This window comes from Toxorhynchites rutilus, chromosome 3 (genome assembly GCF_029784135.1).
Source record: "Toxorhynchites rutilus septentrionalis strain SRP chromosome 3, ASM2978413v1, whole genome shotgun sequence".
Lineage (NCBI taxonomy): Eukaryota > Metazoa > Arthropoda > Insecta > Diptera > Culicidae > Toxorhynchites > Toxorhynchites rutilus.
The window spans coordinates 226,188,612-226,212,644 of NC_073746.1; the positions used below are offsets into that span (position 1 = coordinate 226,188,612).

Sequence of the window (24,033 nt, forward strand, 5' to 3'; positions counted from 1 at the left end):
ATATTACTGAAAACAAGATGTATTATGCAATCAAATTAAAACCAATTTTTATTTGACATATTCATTTGAATGTTTTTTTTATCAATGACTCTCAACGCATCACTCATTAAATTGTATGAAAATTAATATTTCTCTAAAAAGCATTTTCGTTTCCATTTTTTACTATGGCGAAGAAACATCAAATCACATCAAATCACATCAAAACAGTACTTATAGACGCTAACCATATTAATTCACTCCTAGTCAATACCTTATGAGCTGAAATAGTAATCAAATACTTGTAATTACCACTGAAACAAGTGAGAAGAATCTCACTCACTCTCACTTATTCACAAAATTAACTTCAATTTATCACGAATTACGATAAGTTTCTAATTCGTAGGTCATCTTTAGTTCTCAGCATGGTCGTAACCACCCCGAATGGGTTATTTGAACTGATTGAGAACTAAAGATGACCTATGAATTAGAAACTTATCGTAATTCATGTTAAATTGACGTTAATTTTGTAAATAAGTAAGATTGTTTTCATCTGGTTCTATAGTTATGAAACACTGGAATTTGAGTTTTATAAATGTTTTGCGCCTGAACACAACAAAAAAGTTGAAATAACCAGTCTTATAAATGAAGATAGTTACTGTATTCTACACTATATACTTCAATTCAACCGACTTCTTATATATCTCTGGAAACTCAGGAAAAATGAGTGGTTCTATAGTTGTGAAACGCAGTGTAGTAGATAGAAGGGAGCAGGAAAAATTTCACCATGGAACCAAATTTTCGGTGTTGTAACATCACTGAAATTTAGTAGGAGATCCTATGAGTTCGGTTCAGGCTCATCCTCACCTGTTCTCTTTATTAGAAGAAATTCCTCTCTCACGTAATATATTACCATACCGACGTATAAACATTAACAAATGATTTATCCTGAATGCTTCCTACAGTGTATAGCTTTCCAAAACATTCATATGTGAAGGATGAGCACTGCTAATATTTTCATGTGCCTCCTTTAAATAAATAAAAGATGGATTCCCACGAAAAACCTCACCTGAGAACGATGTGTTTCTATTCATTTATTCTGTGCTTGACTCAATTTAAGCGAACCGCCCGCCGTTCTTCTGAGTAGTCTTACAATATAGAACCAAACCGCGCTCCTAGCCGCAAGTTGGCGTTAGATTTAACATGAAATTTTGACACCACTTTTATGGTGCCATCAATCATTTACCGTTTCGCGTGAAATGCAGTAGCGTGATACAGTTTGATTTCACCTGGGAGGTAGTCATATGAATGTGGATACGATTCGTACTTTATGCACCAAAGTTTTGACTTTGGTGAGTTGAACAATTTTCTCAGCGAAGAAATTTTATATAGCAGATAATGAAACTAAAAAAAAACCCCAAGAACAACAGTCCGGTGAAACAAAATTTTCTTCGACCATAATCGATTTGCTGATAAATTCAATCGCGTTTCCCAGTGGTAAACGGAGAAAATGTTTCCTCGAGCGGAAAACTAATAAAAAGCCTCTTACACTGGCGGGCAGAGAATTCAAGGAACCATGTCAATCATATGTCAACACAGCAAACCGGCGGAACATTCCTTTTCCGATGTTGAAAACTTTCAGTATCCCGCTCGGGGAACTCCGCACCTTTCCAGCCGGCAGTGAAGGCTTTTCCAATGGACACATGCACGCACTCGCTCCAAGGTACGTCAGAACTAATAAAGGCAATCTGAAGTCAGCCATTGCTGCCCGTATGTGTACGGAGAAATTCCCGTTAGTACCGTTTGGGCTACCACCCCTATCCTTTTTCCTCCGTCTGTTGAACTGTTGACGGCGAAGCAAAAGTTCGATCCGTGCCGGAAGCTGTATTCGAAAATCGAAAAAAACGTTCCTCCCAATTTGCGATGGGACTGCTGCTGCTGCTGTCGGAAAAAGTTGGTCCTTTCGGTGGTCGTTAAACGTGATGAAAGTCTATCATCGGCGCTTTCGATCTCTTTGTGTGTGTATATATTTTCAGCAACTTTTGCGTTTGTCCGTGTGCGCCCAGGACGCAAAGGTCTCAGATCAATCCCTTCACTGCTCAGAGGTAGGAGGAGAAAACCTCCCCCCATTCGTTTACTCAACTAACTCGACGCTGGCCGAGGCTCGCTTTCATCTGTGATGTTTATAACATTACGACATGACTTCATCTTTATAGCATGAGCGCTCTTTCCCCGCCCTCAAACGAACATCAAATCGTAAACTTTCGCTGCTGAATAAATATTGACATATTTGTCACGGGGGACATATATCTATACATTCCTGCTCGGTGTCTTGGTTGGACTTGGTTGGCTACGTAACACAAAGGGTCGACAATGCGTTCACAAGAATTTAGTTTAATCAAGTCTTTGTGAAATTATTTTTGGAATAAGTGACCTTTGAGTTCTTTCAGCACATTCACGTGATCGTACCCGACGATTCATTAATTGAACTGCTGACCAAAATTAAGCTTTCTATAGACGACCTTTTGATGCCCCAATATAGTGCATCAAACTTTAACTGTGCTTGTTATGGCAAAATGTGTCGGTATAGTAATTGTTCCTACATGAAGCTCCTCTCGCTGCTGTCGGGAGTTAGAACTGCGCAGAAGGAAAAGTTTGATTGAATAAAGTTTATAATTAAGGAGATTTGCCGTAAGGCATCTTTCGTATGCGTTCATCTATCCGGAGAAGAGAGTTAGGATTGAAATTGCGACACGTAGAAAGGATTCATTCTTGAAGCGGATGTGCGGACTGCTGTGCTACCAACGTTGTAGAACGCGTGAAACTGAATACTGAATAGATATTCCACGGTAATACTCAGATATAGAAACAATTACCACATGCTACAAAAAGTTTACTGAGCGGCGGGGTGGACAACAACACAATGGTATGAAGAAAAAGAAAAACTAGAAACTAACTAATCTCAGCGGTCCCAACACGTCAAAAGATGATGAAACCAAAGACAAACGCCATCAGCGTGGAACGACTCACCAGGGTGGATAAATCAAGTCTTCATATCCCCGCGAAATCGCCTCTCCCAAAATCATCGTCCTTTAGTACAAACACACACACACCCACATACAAACTTGTGATGATAAATACGTAAGAGAACCAAAGGAGACTTTTCTTCATCCCGTACAGCAGATACAATTCCACAATCCATAAAACCATGGGGATGACGGGTCATTGGTGTGAAAGGGAGCGGAAAAATAACATTTTCATTTCTCCAACATTATTAACGTCATTCGTTGTTTCTCGTCTGATGATTCTTTTCTCCTGTATGCTATATATATTTTGCTGCCTGCTTGAGCAATCCGCCCACCACAGGCCGCCGAGCAGCAGCGAGAATTGTAGGACGAGATTTTTTCCTGGTTTTTTTTTTCTTCATTATTAATAAAAAAAGAAGCACGATGGCTGACATTCGTATGGACAGTTCCGCCCAAGCCGAACCTCCGTGGGGGGGATTCTTGGAGCAACATACATACACACACACACAAAGGGGATGGTTTTGATTCAGTTGCTCCATTGCCCGTCTGCACCGATCCGAACCCGTTATATTATGACAGTAACGTGAGATCTCTCCTGAGCGACTCCTACGCAGATAGCCTCCGTATATGTTTTGCTGCTTAGCAGTGCATCAAAGCGAAAATGACTATTTTTGCGCTCGGTATTGAAGCGAACCCGCTTCTTTAGCCAAAATTCCCAGAAGGTTTAACTGAATACGAGCAGAACTGTAACTTGGAACTAGGATATGGATCGTGGAAGGTGATCCGGTTCAGTTCTTTTCCTAATTGAATCAGACGTGAATAGGCAGTTGGAACTATTCGCCTGGTTTCTGCATGAATAGAAATGCTGATCATTATCACGATAGTGAAAAATAAAACAATTTACACCCAGGATGTTTTTACGCCGAGGATATATGCCTGGTAGAAACACCGCATAAGAAAAAAACCGCGTTAATTCCAAAATCCCCGTAAAAACCCGCGTTGATTGGAAAATCCGCGGTAATTAAAAAAAACTCCATGGGTGTATAGTAGATTTGATCATAAGGGCTTTTTTCCAATTCATATGATGTGCAGAGAAATTCCGAAGTGGTCATTGCAAAATTGTTAGGGTCGGATTCCTGGCTGCAGGAAACATAACTGGTAGGGTGGCATCTAAAGTAGTACACATGAGAAATATTATCCAAAATGCTGTCTTTCAAGTACATTCCCACCTGGTTCAATCTAAAACTTAGCTGGAATATCCATAATAAATCCCAGTGTTTGCCGATTGAACCTATCACTGAATAATTCACATTCGTTTGTTCAAATAAGATCTTGCAACACGATGTGTTATTTCCCCTAGTGGCATTCGTTTGTTGTTACATGCTATGAATAATGACTCAAACGGGATCGAGAGAACTCCGCTTCAGTTAGCACTCCATGATACAGAAGCATGCTAACCAAAACGGCATGATCGCTTCCGATGCTGCAGGTTTATATTCTCAGTTGCCCCTCATTCGCTACATACATCGGTTTTCAGGCTGTCTGATGGAGAACGTTTGTGGATGCTAGCACCACACGCTCTGTTTCTGTTTTTATGCGTTGCCAATTTTAGATTCAAATGGTTATCAGTGAACGGTATTAATGTTGTAATAACGCTCATTGCTATAATATCAACAAAAGAAGAATGCGATGCTTGCGATGCATTTTTATTAAGAGTACTGGTGAGTTTCTTCGGTTTTACAACAGATGACGTAACTTGATTATCCAGTGAATCAAATTTCCAGACATTCGTTGGAAAGCTACTGTCATTGCGCGTATTTTTCGGTATATGTCAAAAAGTTGGAGCGCAAACAACATAGTTTTTGCAACTTCGAATATGTCGAATGTCGTTCCAACAAGAGTGTTTTTGCGGGGAGTGTTACTTCATTACTTCAATATGAAACAAAAAGCTGCGGAAAGTCATCGCATTTTGGTGGAAGTTTCTGGTGAGTTTCATGCTCCAACTGAACGATCGTGTCAGACGTGGTTTGCACGGTTTAAAAGTGGTAATTTTGACTTGGAAGACGAAGAACGTTCCGGACCGCCAAGTTTGAAGATGAAGAATTGGACGCTTTACTCGATCAAGATCCGTCACAAACGCAACAAGAACCTTCAGATACAATTGGAGTAGCTCAGCAAACCATATCCGATTGTTTAAAAGCAATGTAAATGATCCGAAAGATAGGACATTGGGTGTCGTATGAATTGAAGCCACGAGATGTCGAATGCCGTTTCTTCAAGTGAGAACAACTGCTCCAACGGCATAAAAGAAAGAGTTTTTTGCATCGAATCGTTACTGGCGATGAAAAGTGGGTCCATTACGACAATCCGACAATGAAACCATTACGGGAGACCTTCTTCTTCTTGAATGGCGTTAACGTTCCCTTGTGGGACTTTTTCCGTCTCAACGTATGCATTAACTAGCGTCATTTATTAATACTTGGTCGAGATTTCTTAAGCCAAATAACACGCCTTGAATGTATTCCGAGGGGCAAGCTCTTGAATACGCATGACCACAGTGCAAGTCGAAGGAAATTTCTTTGACGAAAAATCCACCGGCCAGAACGGGAATCGAACCCGAACACCCGGCATGATAATGTGAGACGCTAACGGGTGCACTGCACGGGAGACCTTTACCGATGACAAATGATGCGTTTGAGCCATGCATTGAAGGAAAAGTGGTCACAATACAAGCAAAGACACGAGACAAGATATTTTGCAGCACGACAATGCTCGGCCGCATGTCGCGAAACTGGTCAAAACATACTTAGAAACCAGCACCTCTCCAATTTTGATGAAGTCAAAAATTGGATCGATTCGTGGTTAGCCGACAAACCGGTCGATTATTTCCGCAAAGGGATCCGTGAATTTCCAGAAAAATGGGGAAAAGTTGTGATTAACGATGGGCAATATATTAAATTGAGTATTGAATATTAAATTTGTAACGATTTTTGCAGAATAAAGCATTCATTTAAAAAAAAGGAAGAAACTTATCGGTACTCCTATTATAATTCTAGTGCTTCATTATTCATTATTTCATTATTCTCGTGAATTAATCATGAATCATCAATTTTCACCATTTTCAGCACGCAAACCTTCGGCTCTTTTCAGGGCCAATAAAACTTTCTTCTGAAGAAATATCTAAGAAATTTCGATGCATTCTAAAATACCATCCGAAACAGGGTTGCCACATATACAGAATATTCCTATGACTAAACCGATTATGCTGTTCCTGAACTTTGTTCTACTGCTCATCAATAACGTCAATTGCATTTTTCAATCAAAATATAAATAAAACATGGATAACTTATGTTTGAAAAGATGTTAAGAGATGTGAAAGATGTTGATGACTTTCTGGAGAAGCCTGAGGATGTTTACGTTGGTCTCGATGCAAAAGAAACTGAATAAGGATTGGATGCAGCTAGGAAGTTGACCTTCAAATCAATTTGTTGAGACTTCTATATTGAACTCGTGATACAGATTTCAAAGCGATTTGATTTCAGCGATCCGATTATCGAAACTGCGGCCTTGATAAAACCTCGAAATTTCATCAAGGTACTAAACCTTAATGATTTGATGCGCCAATTTCCCCAATTTGTTGAAGCAGCTTGGATAACGAATTCAGGCTACTCAAGACGAATCTTATGGGGCAAAAATTGAGTGACTCAGATATAACTTGGTCCCAGCTGTTGGATGTCAAAAGACGTGATGAGGAATTTTTGTTTCCATTGCTAAGGTAGTTTGTAAGACACATTTTGATAACATTTATCAGCGTGTGTTGAGCGAATATTTTCGCTTTACAATGCCAACAAAACAAAGTCCGGAAATCGCTTGGAATTCACAATTATACACTCTATTCTGAAAGCAAAGAACTATGTATCGGCTTAAGGCGGAACTTCATGAATGAAATTGACGAAAAATTTGAAGGCTAAGTTCAACAAAACCATGTATAAACATCATACAATTCAGAGGATTATGAGACAACCTTCTTATGATTTATTTAGTTGTATTGATGCGACTTTAACAACTCAAAAATAATAAAAATAAATTCAAAATGAAAATATAAAAGTTTATTTTCATTTAGTTATTTTTTTGTTAATGTAAGAAATTTTGTAAAATTCATTTGTTAATTTTTCGATACAGATTTTTTATACAGATTTTTTTGCTAAAATACAAATTGTTTTTCCAGAAATTTTTACAGAATTCAATGTGGCAACCCTGATCCGGAGTGATAAACGAGCAGATTAAATAAATCAATTTATCAGGTAAACGTCAACAAGTTTACGGAATTATGTACAATCTCTTCGGATTCCTGCGATTTCGTATTTTTAGTGTATGTTGTTTTACATCTTTTAGCTTTGATCTAAATATAATTGGACTTTGGATAGAGAGAAGAAGAAAAAGTAAAATGAGACGCAAAAAACCCATTTTCACAGAAATTTCATTCTTACAATTGTTGACAATGTTAACAATTTTCATCAAGTGCGACTCTATCTTATCCGTTAAAATGTTTGCGCTGTGCCTAACACCCTGTATAATTATTAAAATTATTAAAATTATTACAATAACATCCGCTGGGTACCGCTCGAATTGCCACTTCAGATCGGCCGGGAGCCGCAGCAGTTGCGCTCAAGTGCGAAGGGTTAAAAAATTGGCTTGATAACTGGACCGCTTCAAAGCAACCAGATTTATACCAGCATGTAATACGTGTATTGGCGGAAATATCGACCACCGTTATCGCTCACGATGAAGCGAACACTGAATGAAGTTTGAAGTAAGTTTTATGTTTCTAACGAATGCTGAAATAAATATCAAAGAATTTACTAAGTATTACATGTATACCTAATGATAACGAATTTTCTTATGCTTTTATCAACTCATCGTCATTTATGAATGGTGATAACAATGGGTATACAGCAAATGTTCCTGGATATGACTTGAAAAATGAAAAATGGTGAAAATTTGTTTTCTTCACTCCTTCCATGAATTTCATAAAAAAGATTTTGGATAGAAAACATCGAAAACCAAAAAGGTCTCTTCTACACTTCATAAATGCTTTCCATGATTGGTCTGAATTAGTGAAACTTAAGAAAGAACGCTCGGGAGTAGCAATAACAACGCCAGTCACGTAGGCGGTGTAGAATCTTTTTGAACAATCTGAAATGGAAATCCAGACAAAAAAAGGATTTTTAAAAAAAAATAGACCAATGATGTATTACGACTAGAGATGAAACGGATATGTGATAACTATCAGGTATCCGGCCTATCCGGTCAATATTTGCTATCCGGCTGGATACTAATTTCTCATTGATAAAGGATCAATCATATTTTTTCAAAATTAAATTGACATAACATAACTTATAACATTAATTTATTAACACTATGACTTTAATTCAATTTTTTAACCGACCGATTAAGCTTTGCTTCGTGCACCACTTTCACTGTAAACACTACTGCAGGGAACTGAATGATAAACTCTGGTAAACCTTGTCGATTGGGGGTACTGCTTAGAGTAATCCAACCAGTTTGAATTAAATGGCTTATCGAAGACGAAAAAATTGTTTCACCTGTACATGGTGATGAAATACGAGTTTACAGGTATAGTTTGCAAAGATTCATGATTGAAGAAGATTCTTTACACTGCATTATCTTCGATATCACTTTTGATAGTGTACCATAAGTAATAATTTTTTGCCAAATAATTTACCAGAGCGATGCTATATCCTTTTGGCATGTACGGTTACTGAAATAATTGAACATAATTGAAAAAATAGCTAGAAAAGAGATTCGCAGTCTAAAAGCAGAGCTGTATTACTTACAGCTCCCCAGCATGAGTAGTACTCATTTTTGAAAAAAAAATGAACATTTTTGAAATTATTTTCATTATGTTTTGTTCAAATTTTATATGCATTGGGCATCCACAAAATAACTTATTGCTCAAATATAACTGATTATAGAGGAATTGAAATATAAGTATCGAGGGAGAATTAGAATTTTAGATCATTTGGAAAATGGAAAATACATCTAAAATTTCAGATATTTGAGTTCACCAGTAAGGTACACCGGGGCAAGTTGAAATTCGGGGTAAGTAAAAACGGAAATCATAACTTTGACTAGGAATGATGGATTGACGTGATAAAAATATATATAGTGAACATTGTCTTTCAACTCACCCTATGACAGCGCCTTTGTTTACTTTTTCCTTGTTCAGTGAAATCAACACAAATTCCTAGTATGCAGTGTCCATTTTGTGTGTATTAGACTACTGCCCCACAAGTCACGTGTACCAAAACTGTTTTTTCCAAATGTTTATATGTAATTCTACCAATTTAGTGTTTCATAAATCAGTGGTAGAAAGTTCGAGAAGCGAAACCGCACATTGAGTTCATAAGTATAAGTTCAAACAATGAATATGAAAACTAAACATTTTCAAAATTGATATTTTCCCTATGAATCCCTATTTTTTATCGAAAGTCGTCTGTTATACCTTGTATATGCTGCAAACAAGTTTCAATTTAGTGATTTAGTGATTTTGACGTAGTTACGTCTTTCATTAAGGGTGCCAAATCAGAAAACAGGTCACGATTTTATGAAATAAAGTTAGCGTTAATAACTATTTTTACCGCGAACGGATTTTGGCGATTTACATACGAAACGAATCGGAAATTCCCTAAGATTTGTTTAATATGCTATACATTACAATCCTCTGGTTTGTAAATGGTTAAAATTCATGAAAACTTTAAGCGTTTCCATTTTCCCATACATTTGTTCTGTCCATTTGTGTACTTTCCCGAACAGAGCTGTCAATAACGAGCAACTTATCGACGACCAACGGAGGGGAAATCGTAGGATTTAAAGTCTCCGTGAACAAAGGAAAAGTAGAAGATTGAAGGGGAACACTTGCCTAGAGTATAAACAGTGGATCTCGCTGAGGTAAACTTTCATTCGGCATCGGACTGTAGAGTAATCCAGTTCACTTTGCTTTCGCTGCGCTTCGATCTAAGATTGGACCCGACCAGTATTAATCCAACTTGGATATCGTCGTTTGGTTTTTCTGTGTGTTTTTCTTTCCGCGTCATAAATTGGACGCTTCGCGTAATGTGTGATGAGACGAAGAGGAAGGCAGACTCGAGCCCTGCAAAAAACGAACGCATTGCCAGGGGCAATAAAGTTTAGAGGCAAGCGTCATCTAATGATGCACGCGATATTGGTGCAGTGAAAAGCGCTCGCACTGAAGCGAGCCTTCGCGAGTTTGACACCGCATCGAACAACAGCGAAGTAAGCGATTTTGGCGCGTCGGTCGAAAATGTAAAGGCCGTTATCTAGGCAGCAACCAAAATCAAGCTCCCCCCGCTGGTGGTGAAGGTGGTCACTCTTGACAAACTCATCAGCTAATTCGCATCAATGGGTGTTACAGCAGAGTAGCTGTAGTAACTGTGTGACATAATTCAGTCTGATGTTATGGCGAAGCAGGCGTTAAGGTTGTGCGCAAAAAAAAATATTTGGGGAATACCAAGCATCTTGAATGTCTTACTGGAATGTTATAAGTTATTTGGGTTCGCGTGCCAGTCGCAAAACTGCCTTCAACTAGGATTGCATTTGTGCTAATCTGGATGATAATGAAGCATTGCTACTGTTTTAGAAGTTGTTGATATTAACAAAAAGAGTTTATTTCGCTTGTTTAGTCACCAAGAAAGTAAATGTCGTTCTGGAATTTTGTATGTGATTAGGTTTCACTTGCCAGTAGCAAAACTTCCTCCACTAAGGGTGACAGCTGCGCTTCTCTCGAGCATGAGAAAGTAATGTAACTTTGTTCGAGGCCAGTAATATTAACAGAAGCGTTTCTTTTGAGAATAGCGCAAAATGATGAGAAGTGTTTATATTCCTAGTAGTTTCAAGCCACCAATGTATGGCTCTGTATGCATGCAATGGCGAACGTTTGTTTGGCGCTTGGTTTACGTTGTACGAACGATGCCTAGAGGTGCGATTCCTTTGAGGCAATACTAAATAACATGTAGCATGATATTTGATACTTGCAAGTGTTGTCATTGTTGTTGTTACCATGGGGTGCCAAAGATATATTGATGTAGTTATGAGATTTGGAATAATGATGCTGGTGTAACATGTATATAATCGACTGTAGCCGTGTCTATGTCAATTGCGAAAAGGCCACCGGAATAGCGTTCGAGGTAAATTGCATTGACATGAAATAAATTGCGACATACGATCAGCTAGTGTATTGTTTTGCGAGGGCAAGAATGAATCATCAATCAATTATCGTCAACTGGTTCAACTATGAAAAAACCATTTCAGGGATTATTCTACTAAGCAGTTGTTTCTAAAATTTCACAACATTATAGAATAACATCCGAAGGAACAAGCGACTCATATAAAATAACAGCGTAGTTCTACGTGAACAATGCGGTCGTATCTTGGACACAACCTCCTATAATTTTTTAAAGATTACTATCAAGTTGAACTTCGAAAAAATCGTTTAGTTTTAGCCCCAGTCTACCATATACATTTCGTTTAGTTCTAGTTCAATATCAGTTTTCACAATATAGGAATCAAATTGACTTCATTGTCATTTCAGCTTTTTCAATAACATCAATGAAACGGGAGATTTATGGCACTCGATTGTGTTCCCTAACTTTCACGCGACGGTAAGGTCATCGACGGCCCGACTCAATTAGAGCCGAAGGACTGATCCGGCCGGTCGTGACACTTCATTCTACCTTTGAACGATGACCGACGATGGAATTCCTTTCTCAGCAGCAACAAATCTGACAGTGGCAGATTTATCATCCGAGATTTTTGCACGTTTTCTCTCATCCCGTCGGATTCCAACGAATCTTCCAGATGGTCCTTTTTATAAGTGGGTGTGTGTCTATTCATGAAAAAAACACGCCGACTGGTTCTACCCAAGCTCGAATTTCCCTCTATTCACACAAAAAGCCCGACCGGGATGTCGCCTTCCCTCGGAACGAATTATGACACCTTTTAGGGCACCTTCTGGCTGGGCGGGTCGTCTAGTGAATCCATTCCGAGGTACGGCCCGAGGTACTCTTTATCAAAATGTAAATCACGAACTCCAATCTGGCTCACGCACCGCCTGAAAGCCTCCGGCTTGACTGAAAAGCTTGTATTAATGAGTCGGTCGGATGGAAATAACCGAAAGAAGACAGAGAGGAAGGGTGAAATATGGGAAAATCCTTCCCCAAAGAACCCGACGTGGAGGAACGGTAAATATCACTGTTGGTTGGGGTTTAAATTTCCTTCATCGAAGACGCATGAAATTCTATACATCAATTCGAACAACATTGACAGCGCCATTACAAGCAGTTGTTCAGACATCGATTCGAAGTTATGTTTCTTCAATCAACGTAAATTTTCCGAAACGATGGTAGCATCTATCTCGACGAACTTGGCAACCCGAAAAAATTCACAGTCCCCCTTTTTGATATGAATAAGATGTAATCAACATTCCTCGAGGTCGTTCCATTCATCGCTTTCTATGGCAACGGTGGAACACGAAAAAGATTCTCCAAAAGATTCTCAGTTTCGCCCTAGCTGGATCGCTTTTCCGTTCCTCCAAGCGACTGGTAGAATCGTTCACTTGAATTACCATCAACGCTTGTTCAAGCTTCGTGACTCAACCTTTGCTCCCCCTATTTTTTTTTTTCACGCTCAACCTTATACCATTTCCCCAGCTCTGCTGCGGAGCACGTGTTCCGCCTGCAGAACCATTCCATAAACCAATTAGCCACGAAGATGCCTTTCCCCAAATCGAAAGGTTGGACCCGTTGTGATTCAGCATTGTGCAACGGAGTGCGTTCTCATCTCTCCCTCGACCCTGGCGTCGGTACTACTACAGCATTGGGAAAACATTGTTCGACACGAGATTTAGGAGGTCATTTTGGTAATGTTGCCACTTTAAAGTAGAATCTGCGCACCAACCACTTGGGCGGCTTGGGTTGGGTGGTGATGGGTATGGGGGTGTGACAGATTGGAAAGCGTTTGCATGGCATGGGGTCACGATCCACTGAACATTCCTTGTGGGCTGGTTAGTATGCGGTTGATTTAGTGTTAATTAAACGTGACCCGCGGCTAATTTGTATGTATGTGTGCGGATTGCTAGTTGGTGTGATTTAAAAACTATGCTCGGGGCGTGGTTACCACGCTAGCAGGGATTCCCATTAATATCCGGTGCTAATTAAAAATGCTGCAAGTGTTTTCATCAACCGGTAACTGAGCTCGTTCTTTGTTATAATTAACAGTGAGTTGTTTTTTTCCCTGGTTGTTGTTATATTGGTGCTCTCTTCCCAGGATTCGTTCAATTTATTTGTTGCTCTTTGCGATCGCATCAAAGCTGATTGTTATTGAGCCCATTAGGTTCAATTTTTCAATTTCACAGTCCGCTGGGTGATTTGGGGTACTATCAATTTCACCGAAGGAGAAACGCTTCTTTCCGGGAGGGGGACGGTTGTACTGAACGTGATATGAATAGACTCATTTTTATGGAAAACCGTCGTCAGTAGCGAGACGTGGACACGGAAGCGTTCAAATTAATGGCTCGCTGGAGATTGTAACGTTATTGTGGCATTTTAGGTCATAACTACAACTGTTGTATCTTTTAGGATATGTAGGGGGTGCAAAATGTTGAAACGAAACGAAATTTAATTGCTGTCAAAAAAATTAGGGGTGGATTATACCTGTGATACAACCGCAAGATTATCGTAGGACTACCGTCGGCTAAGTAATCATTTGTTTTAAGTTGCATATGAATCAATTCTCAATGAATGAATATGTTAAAATATTTCTTAAAAGTCCAAGCAAGTGTAAGCAGATGGCTTTATTCGTGCATATTCTGCGAATGCACTTTGAGGTGAAAAATGTTGCATGTTCGTTCAACACAGTAGCAAAATAGAAACGGGATTTCCCAGAGCGAACATAATCGACTCATCGTTCGATAAACCGACCATGATAAATATAGATTTTTGTGATTTCAATAGTTTTCGTTCAATGCAATGTTTGAGCTGTTGCAACACATTTTTGGATACGTGTGTCACAGACATCACACATAGACCTTTCATTTATCGAATGAAACTTCATATCACTTCCCTCAACCGGTAAAAGCATATTAACGTTCAAAGTAGTTTCTTTATGAGATCTCACCACACTGTGTTGGTTCCACAAATATGAATAATGTAATCCAACAAAATAATGCGGTCTTTTTGATATGGTGATATATTTTCCATCCCATTCGGTGATCAAATATTCCATATTGACCGTATTTGACTCGTCGCTATTTGCACAATTCGCTCGTAATCCATTTCGAATTATTATCCAAACATCGTTTTTCATTAGAGGCTTCACTCGGATCGTTTGCAAAAAAGAAACGGAAATGGTCAGAGGGAGCGCAGTGCTTTGACTGGTAGTGAGAATATGCTCCATCCACAGCGCAATCAAACTATGAGCATTTCGGAGCTGGTCCCCGCTTATATACAGATTTTTGGGATTTCAATAACTGCTTTCGAAGCATTTTTTGAGCTATTCAAGTAAGTTTTTGGATCAATAAGTAACAAGCATATAATTCTTAGACATTTTGTCCTTCGAATGAAGTAATTATCATAACACTCTGTTCAGCCGGCAAAGCTCAAAATCTTGTTCTTCCAACGTAACGCTCTCGTTTCCGAAACCTTGAACTTACACCCCGGTATAGAAATGGAAGACGTAGTTGTACGTCAAAAAATTCCGGGCATTCTACATCTTACGAATTGATTCATACATGATTGTTCGGAGAACCCTCAATTTGCAAAATTGATTTATTATTTCATCACATTCATTTCATTTTTTTTTTCGGCAACTGTTTCTGAAACAAAACGATACGATGATCAGTTTTGGAGTTCCAACAACAATTTCACTCACGTGCAAGAATATGGAAAACAATCATGCATAGCCAAAAATAAATGTATATGAATGAATTGCATTTTGACGTAGGATTACGTTTTTCGGGAACATATTAGGGTACAAATTGAAAATCGAAAATCGAGTACATCGTGAAATTTGTCCAAATTCAAACGTTTATTGCTCAGTCATTTCATGATGGATTGATGAACTTTCTGCGACAATCCGATCTCGGCACTCCATAACATTTTTTTATATTATTTTATATTATATCCTAACAGAAATACCCACTTCTGATTGGTCGAAATTGACGACACATACGGCGGGTCCCTAACAGAGACATCAAAACCAAGCTGCCTGTGGGAAATCGGAATTGCAAATACATGAAAGTAGGGGGAACTTTTGTTCCTACTGAAATGTGTTCCCTAACAGAGACATCAAAACCAAGCTGCCTTGGGGAAATCAACATTGCAAATATATGAAAGTAGGGGGAGCTTTTATTCCTATCGAAATGTATTCCCTAACAGAGACATCAAAACCAAGCTGCCTGAGGGAAATCGACAATGCAAATACATGAAAGTAGGGGTTCTTCTGTCATCATGACTCGGCAAACACTGGTGGAGTGAATAAACAATATCTAACAACCAAACAGAACGGCCCTTGTCAGAGCCCCAAAATCATTATCAAAGAGTTTAACGATGTAATTCTAGCCTAAAGGAATCCTACGTCAACTATGCGGTCGTGTCTCGGACACAACCCTCCTGTATTTTTTTTCTGAAGTCACATCCATCTATACAGTCCCCATATAGTGGTTCCATGCCATGCCAAACCCATATAGTGGTTCTCAGATTTTCGAGAAAAGTGGTAGTTTTGTTCGCTATTGAGAAATCATAGACCCGTATTTTTTTATTTTTTCATAAGAGCACCCGAAAAATAATTTTTTTGCTTTTGGCTTTTTTAAAAAAATCATAACTTTTGAACTACTGTACTGATTCTGATGAGCGACATATCAAATTAAAGACAAATGACAACAAACTGGTATTTTTTTTTTGGAAAATTGCACTTGAAGACGAAGACCACATAATTTGAAAGATCTATGCCCTCAAAGGAGATCCTAAAAGAGCCAGATGAAAAATGTTTATTATCTTTGCTATCAATTATAAATGAATTCTGGGATCTTACTTCCAAAATTTCTACATGAGAAAGTTTTACATCATGAAAGATACCCTCTGCTTTTTTCGAAATCTTCCAGTTGGAGAGATTTTTTCCGAAACTACACCATAGATTTCAGTTATGTGTGCCGGAATATACACTTGATATTCATCAGTGAAAGTGTTATTAACAACCACGTTAGCATCATTGCAATCCCAGAGCACTACACGAGGTTTGTCTTAATTCACTTTTGTAATTTTAAAGACATTGGAGTACTTAGATTCCGGGTCTTTACAAATTTGGATCACTATTAAAGGCTCCCCTTTGGGACGGAAGAATACCACCTAACGTTTTTTTTCGACGATCCCGAAATGTCCTGGAATTTCTAAATTCGAAAAAGATCCTTGAAAGAAACATTCTGAACGATTGGATGTTAGGGAGAATTAATTGGATTTTTAACCGATCATTTGTAGATTGTGTCGAATTGTTTGTTAGGTTGGGTGTCGAATTTGACTGTAATTGATTTTTCTTTTTCTTTGAAGGACGAGCTTCAGAAAAAACAATTACTTGGAAAATCTACGATGCTCAAATCAACATCGAAGGGTTCGTTTCCCTTCATTGAATCGTTTTTGAGCGTTGGGTGCCAATTTGTAACGTTCACGTCAGGATGGCTAATCAGACTCAAAATTCTATGCACTTGAAGAATAGCCAGTCCCGTACTGTTCCCGTCCCTGGGCTATCCACTCCGCTTAAGCGCCAACGACCCTCGAAAAAGTTCGATGCGAAGTAGCGCGTTACTTTGCCGGCTAGCTCTCTCAGTGAGATTAAGTGTACGCAAAACTACTTCAAGCTCAACTCAAAGGCTCAACTAAACGATTAATCCCACACTAGTGGCCAATCATGCCGAAACTAAGCGAAACTAACCGAAAACTCAAGTGATTCTATAAGAACCACACCTCTAAACTATTCCAAATTCATCTTTAGTAATTTGATTCAACGGGTAATTCAATAATTCATATCTAATCGAAATATGTGTGCACTGCATATAATATAACAGGACGAACAAATTAAAGTAAGCTAACCTATCTTTATTGGTGACAACCAGGTGCGTTGTTGGCGTTTGTTTTAGGCATCATGTTGGCCAATTAACAGAGCGCTCTGCGATGTCGGGTCGATTTATGTAGTGTGCGTAGTAGGTGTGCGACGAAAAGTCCACAGATGACTCGAGATGGTGATAGTCGATGGCGAATGGTTACTTCCGGTTAGTTAGAAGTTTACAGCTGAATGATATTAGCACTACGCCACAATGTTGGCTGTTGACCAAAAACCTTCGTCTGAAGGTTATAGCCTTCAAACGGACACAACAAATCACCATGGTTGTGCTATTAAATTTAACAGTCACTTCACCTATCTGAGTTTGTTCGAGATTCGATCACGATTTAACTCTTTACGGAAAAAAACCGAAACGCATAACAGTGTCTTGGCTAAACTTTCCGTACGATCGTTGAAATGTTCCACCATTTAGAAAAAAAAAATTAAATCAGAAAGAGCATAGAATTCATAACACTCATAGAAAGTAAAACAATTATATTTGTATACAAAAAATATCCATTATATAAAAATAAAAATAAGAAAACAAAAATGAATAAAATGACACAATACAAAAACTTGGCTTATCCAGATTATCCAGTTGAATTATCCACTATTTCTTCCGGAAATAATCTTCACAACACTGAAATGGCTTAGAAAAAAGAATGACAAAGAAAATCTGAAATATTTGTTATGATAGAAAATTATACGTCACCTTTATTTCACAGCTTAAGGAGTTTCAATTGGATGATCAATCTTTGAAGAGTTCTGCGATTGGACCCACGAACGTTCGCTTAATTTTATTTTTCTTAATTTTTATTAATTTTGAGCGGAACGAAGTGCGCCGTGTCAGCTAGTATTAAATAAATCTAAAGTTTCTAGATTAGTAATACATGATAAAACATGAATTTTAATTCTTAATGTCGAGTAAAACCATCGCAACCGCATTGTCTCTTCATTCTGTTCAAAATAGAACATTCAGATAGTTGACCGATTGTCTTCATTTGACCTGGGGATTTCCCTCCCCTTTAAATGGAAGCGTTGGTTAATAATCCCCATTTTTCCCACAGCATCGTGCGCCAACCAATTACAACATTTTCATTTATCTTCACTCACCCTTAACGAAAAATAAAAGTTCACGTGCCCTCTGTCGGGAGAAAATACGGAAATGATTTACAGTCATGAAAGCAAAACATCATAATAATATTTTTTCTTCTTTTCTTCCTCTCCCACACACACAATTTCAGATAGTCCTAGTCGCGAGCTGTGATCCATCCCTCTTGATCCGAATCAGACACGCAAGCAACCAGTAGCTGCCCCCTCTGCTGCCGCCGCCGCCGCCGTCGTAGTCATTGCTGTCGTCGCCGTCGTCGCCTGCCACAAACGGGTTCCTCACCGCTGGCCAATCACGCTCGCGTGTCCTGAATTCATAATCGCGGAATCGGGTAGGTGCTTCGCAGCGCGGCGAATATCGTAATAGCACGCCAAGAAAAGTGAAAATGTTCGCTGGCTGTTGTTACTAAGCAGTGCTGTATTACTTCCGAACTTTGGCCGCGTTGGATTCGGGCTCGACCTAAATTGAAATAAATAATTTATCGCGATTGAAGTGAGAAGTGATTGCTAAAGTAGGAAAAATTGATTCGGCCAGAGTTTCCTGGTTGGAAGGATATAAATATTAATAAAAGTGTGGTTAGTCTTCGGCGGTGCTTTCAGTGGTTGGCGATATTCCTGTGGGGGAAGGTTTTCGGGCAGTCGGTCAGTGTGGTGTAAAATACATCCAACGTTTATGAGCTCGATAGAAAGTGTCGGAACAGGTCACTACCCGCAACCACCACCGTCACCCATTATATCGTCTCCGACAGCCAAAGGCAACAGCAGCAAAGTGACCAGCTAATATGGTCGTGAGTGATTCGGCTTCCGAAATACCAACGGAAGGTTATCAAAAGAAGCAGCAGTGTCTAGATCTTCGCCATAGTCAGCAGCCCTCCCCGGTGGCTGCAGACCACCGACGGGAAGCATCACAATGCAGCTGGCAACCGTGCCGTCGGGGCCCACTGTCTGGTCGGAACAGCGGCTACCGTAGCACTTCCGGGATGGCATTGTTGCTATGTTACGCGCTGCTGTTCGTCATCCTGCAGGCGGTTCCTCAATCAGGTGCCCTCGTACAGGAGTTGCTCAGTCAAAACGGAACCGGCAGTCCCGAGTTGATATCATTAACGAATTTAATTTCAACCAATGATGTTGATTATGTTAATGCAAATGAGGATGCTGAAGATAATGTGTCCAATAATAATAATGTTAGCGCGAACGCCATAATTAATAGTGCGAACAGTGGTGGTGGTTCGGGCCGAAGAATTGGGGCCAACAGTGGCAGCAGCAAGTGGGCCCTCAGAGCGGGCGGCCGAAACAGGCCGGTGCCAATCTATCTGAACGAATTCGCCGTCTACATCCCGGGTGGGCCGGATACCGCCGACATCATCGCCGATAAGTACGGCTTCGCCAATTTGGGACAGGTGAGATATTATTTATACTTCAATTTATTGCATCGGATATCCGGAAACGCTAATAAACTGCGCGTGCAGTTCCGAACATTTACGTGTGGCAATCGCGTAATAAAACGGGTTCCAATAAAACAAACCACCGATTGGGTGGTATTGCCTCTGTGTTTCTGATTAACTGTGATATGAGATGCCGTAAACCTCAATACACGTAACATAACCAAATTATTCAAGAATTAAATCACACCAATCCAACGAAAAATAATTTTCTCCGATCTTTTACGGTATTTGCATAAATATTTTTAAAATCAGTTTTTTCCTGCTCCACCCAAAAGTAAGCCACCAAAATCTTTTAGAGTGATCTGAAAAACTTAATTTTCCTTTATACAACAAAATCTAAACGGAAAACATGTTCAAAATTAAAATAGTTACAAGCTGATGAAGTGAGGGCGTTCAACAAAAGTTGTGCCATGTCGTATACGATTCCAACCCGTCTGGTTTTCTAAAAAAAAATCGAACAGAATCTGATTAAGAAAAGATGCCGCTATTGCATGAACCTTGGACAAGTCAAGAAGCTTTTTTAAAATAAATGATGGCAGTTTGAAAGAAGAAATTGCTTTTGTTTTTGCATTTTCGTGACAATTCCTTTTTTTTGATAGCAAAGTTTGAAAATAATATTTTTATTGGATCATGCGATAGAGAGATGTATAACGATCTATTCATATCAAATTGGGAACAAATCTATTCAGTAGAACTTAGGATATCGTGAACACTCAAAGTTTTGATTTTTTGACACTTGAAAATCAAGGGGGGAGTACATGAAATCGAGATCTTAAAAAAATATATATATTTTGATTCCAAATGTTTTCAAATTACATGAATCGTAGAGTTCTGGTGCATTCTAAAAAAATTTTTTCCGAAAATCGAACTTTGGGGACTTAGTCAAAAAATAAAAACTTTGAGTGCTTTGAGGCACTCCTAAATCATGCCCGATTGAGCTGAAATTTTGCACAGGTAATTTTTTGGACCAATAAACAAAATGCTGATTAAATCGGTACCAAAGAATCGATATTTGAAAAACCAAATGTATTTTTCACAATTTCTTTCTTTACTCAATATGAGACCCGTCTTTTCTTTAAACAAGGAATACAAATTTTATATTTCTAATCAAACATCAAAGACATTTAATTTTGTTACTCATTATGAAGTCCACAAAAAAAATTAAAGCTCAGAAAAATTGCATTTTCCAGGGCATTCATTTTGAAACGTCATGGTATTAATTAAATAAATTAATTAAAAATTATTACTAGAAATTCAACAACTGGTATTTGTTCAGAACTCAGCTAGCAAACATCCCATGAAATCCGTCCGTGCTACACTGAAAAACAAATCTATAAAAAGATTTTCTAAGATCGAAAAAATCGGAAGAAAAAGATCGATTTTCGCGATTTTTTCGAGTACAAAGAATCGATCAAAAAAATCAAAATGGAAAAAATCGATCTTCATAAATCGATCCAAGATCGCCCAATCCTGAATAATTTATGAATGATTATTCATATACGCGAACAAATCTGCCTATACAAAACGTTTATCCTTCCCTTCAGGGCTCCAAGCAGCTGTTTCGAAATTTCTGATGGTTGCTCAGATAGCTGTTCTAACATAAATTGCAATCCGATGTCAGGTTCATAAAGGGTGCAGTTCTTCCGCCATAGCAGTTCAACAGCGATGAGAACTGGTTCGAGAGCATCAACCAATTCCTTTATCGCTGTCTGTTCTTCATCGCTGAAGCTCATCCTGTGTCTCGTCTTTAGATCGAGCAGCTCTGAAGCTGAAGCTCGGAGGTCCTAGAATCGGCGCAACACTACCAGCTGTGTTTTTTCGATCTTATTTTGATTCTCGAGTAATATTTCGAAGCTGCATAAAGGCAAATAATATTGTAAAAAATAAATTACCGAAATTACTGGTTTTTTTTTTTTTTTATCTTCGCTTATTTTTTCGTCGGCCTATTTCGAAATTACTGGTTATTGATTGTAAAATTACCGGTAATTACGTAATGAAAAATGACCCGGTATTACCGGTAAAACTGGTAACGGTAAAACCGGTAACGGTAAAACCGGTTAACAATCCCTAGTATCGATACCAAAGAGACCAGAAGCTGTTGATATCATTGATATCGTCTTTTCACATTACATTTTAAAAATCTGAATGTTTTATGTTTCGTTTTTGAGAAACGTTTTTCTGTTCTTCATTACGTTTTCTGCTTATTGTACCGATTTAGTCGAATATTTTTCAACCGTTTTCAAAACTTAGTTTCTTTCGAACCGGATGACTGATTTTTGATATTTCTACAGAAAATAAAAGGTATTTAGATTAATGTTCTAATAATAAAGTGCGCTTCAAACCTCTACCATAAGGGGAATATTTTTTTATTTGTTTGTGTTCATGGATTTGAAGATGTTGATATCAAAGAGACCCTGGTAGATAACTTCTCATTCGAATCTGAGACTTGTTTGTTTAACATTTCAATCATTTTGGAATGTATATCTTTCGTTTTCTTACGTTCTTTTTTCAAAATATCAAACATTTAAAAAGTCTCAATTTTCCGAAAAAATCGCCGTGTCAAATTCGAAATCCTCCTGAATGTCAAAATCGACATTTTCAATGTCTTTCAGATTAAGAGGTCACTCAACAAATTTAAATAACTTCTACATAAGTGAATCGGTTTTTATTTTCGATTTTTATGTTTTTGTAAATTGTACATCTTGACAACATCCCATCAGACTGAACGAGTAGCCGAATATTATCGTCCCAAAGTGGGCAATGCAGTATTACCATCGACGGAGCGAAAAAATTTTCTATAAGGAGCTATTCGATTTTTTTTGCGTGGCTGTTTAATCTGAAAGACCCTGTAGTTCAGTATTTGTATTTGTTTTTTTTTTTACGTAAATTCTTTTCATTGGCTAATGGAATTTCAAACATCAGTTGATTGGATCACAATTTACTAATTTTCGTAAATGTGTATTCGTTAAAATCGAGAAAAATGACGATTTTTTAAAAGAACCCTGCTTAAAGGTGGTGAACCTTATGGTAAAAATGAATGAATATTGCGTTTAACACCTAATGGTCGCATTATCAATATAGGACTAAAAGATTCCGCTTGTTTATCACTTCAGATATAATCATACAAAGAAACGAAATATTATATTTAACTATTTAGTAGATTTTTTTTTGTTCCTGAAAAGAGCCCTTGTTTGACGTCATTTAGTCACAACTATCTCTAAACTTCAAAAAAGAAAATTGGATTTTTTTTAAATTGCATGCGAGAATTTCTACCCAAATCGATCATTCGGTTTCCGTCAAATTGTGCTTTTTCCGGGTAAAAAATGACGTCAAAGTGCAGCGCATTTCCTTGGATGTGAAGAAGATACTTTTCAGCGGTGAGAGCTGTGTTCTTCGGTGGAGCCGTTCTGCGAAAGGTGCTACATAGTATAATTTGTGTATTTTTTTGGGAGTGTTGGATATGGAATTTCGCTCAGAGCTGATTAATTCGTTTTCCGAATCGATTAGCTAATATATTTCAAATATCACAGGAAGGAAAACGAAATTTCGGGGTTTATCCTATTTCCTCTAGCAGTAGCAGAAAAAATATGTATTCATGAAAGTATGTACACAATATAATTCTACATTCTACTATGACTCACCACTGTATTTTTCTTCGCGGCAATTCAACTGAACAAAATTTTCCGTAAATTCAGACCTATTTTCGTAATTTTCCAGTGTATGTTTCATATTTTAAAATCGTGAACAGGACCAAATCCCTCTATCAGTTTATTTTGACGTTTATTATGTTTATGTTTATGTCAGTTTATTATGACGTATATGTCGTAGTAGCAAATAACCAGCTCTATCTTCAGAAATAAAAATTTGAAAAAAAATCTACAAGAAAAATTTTCAAGAAAAATCCGATTGATTTTGACGAAACAAAACTCCACGCAGTAGTTTTCGTTATGTTATTCTGTTGATCAATCGTAGCAGCAATTCTATTTACTACACCCAAACTAGCGTTGGTATAAATCATTTCATCTTTGGCAGAAATAATGCCATTTCGTGTGCCTGAGCGTCAAATGCGCAAATAATGAGCTGTTTTGAAAGCTTAAAAATGGTTGTATGTATGCGAGCAGACATCTCTTTCTGTTTTCTTTTCTCATTTCATTTGGGATTGTGCAAAAAAAAAGCATACTACATCAATGGGGATCGAACCAAGGCCGGCTGGAATGCAAATCTATTTCACACGGCAACGCTATCCATATAGCTGCCAGTGCTGCTGTATAATAGCGTGATAATAT

At 38.2% G+C, this 24,033-nt stretch overlaps 1 protein-coding gene across 6 annotated transcripts in view; it reads left to right on the top strand.

Annotated features, from left to right (window-relative positions):
• LOC129774661 (furin-like protease 2) overlaps window positions 1-24,033 on the top strand; it is a 698,121-nt gene that overhangs the window by 301,572 nt on the left and 372,516 nt on the right. For 5 of the 6 annotated variants that reach the window (XM_055778483.1, XM_055778481.1, XM_055778482.1 and 2 more), the window contains one exon: window positions 18,437-19,702. In XM_055778483.1, coding sequence (XP_055634458.1) covers window positions 19,085-19,702 — 618 coding nt within the window. In that variant the 5' untranslated portion in view covers window positions 18,437-19,084. Of the gene's footprint in view, window positions 1-7,287; window positions 7,307-18,436; window positions 19,703-24,033 lie in introns of those variants that run through there. The other variant, XM_055778485.1, reaches the window with a different exon arrangement.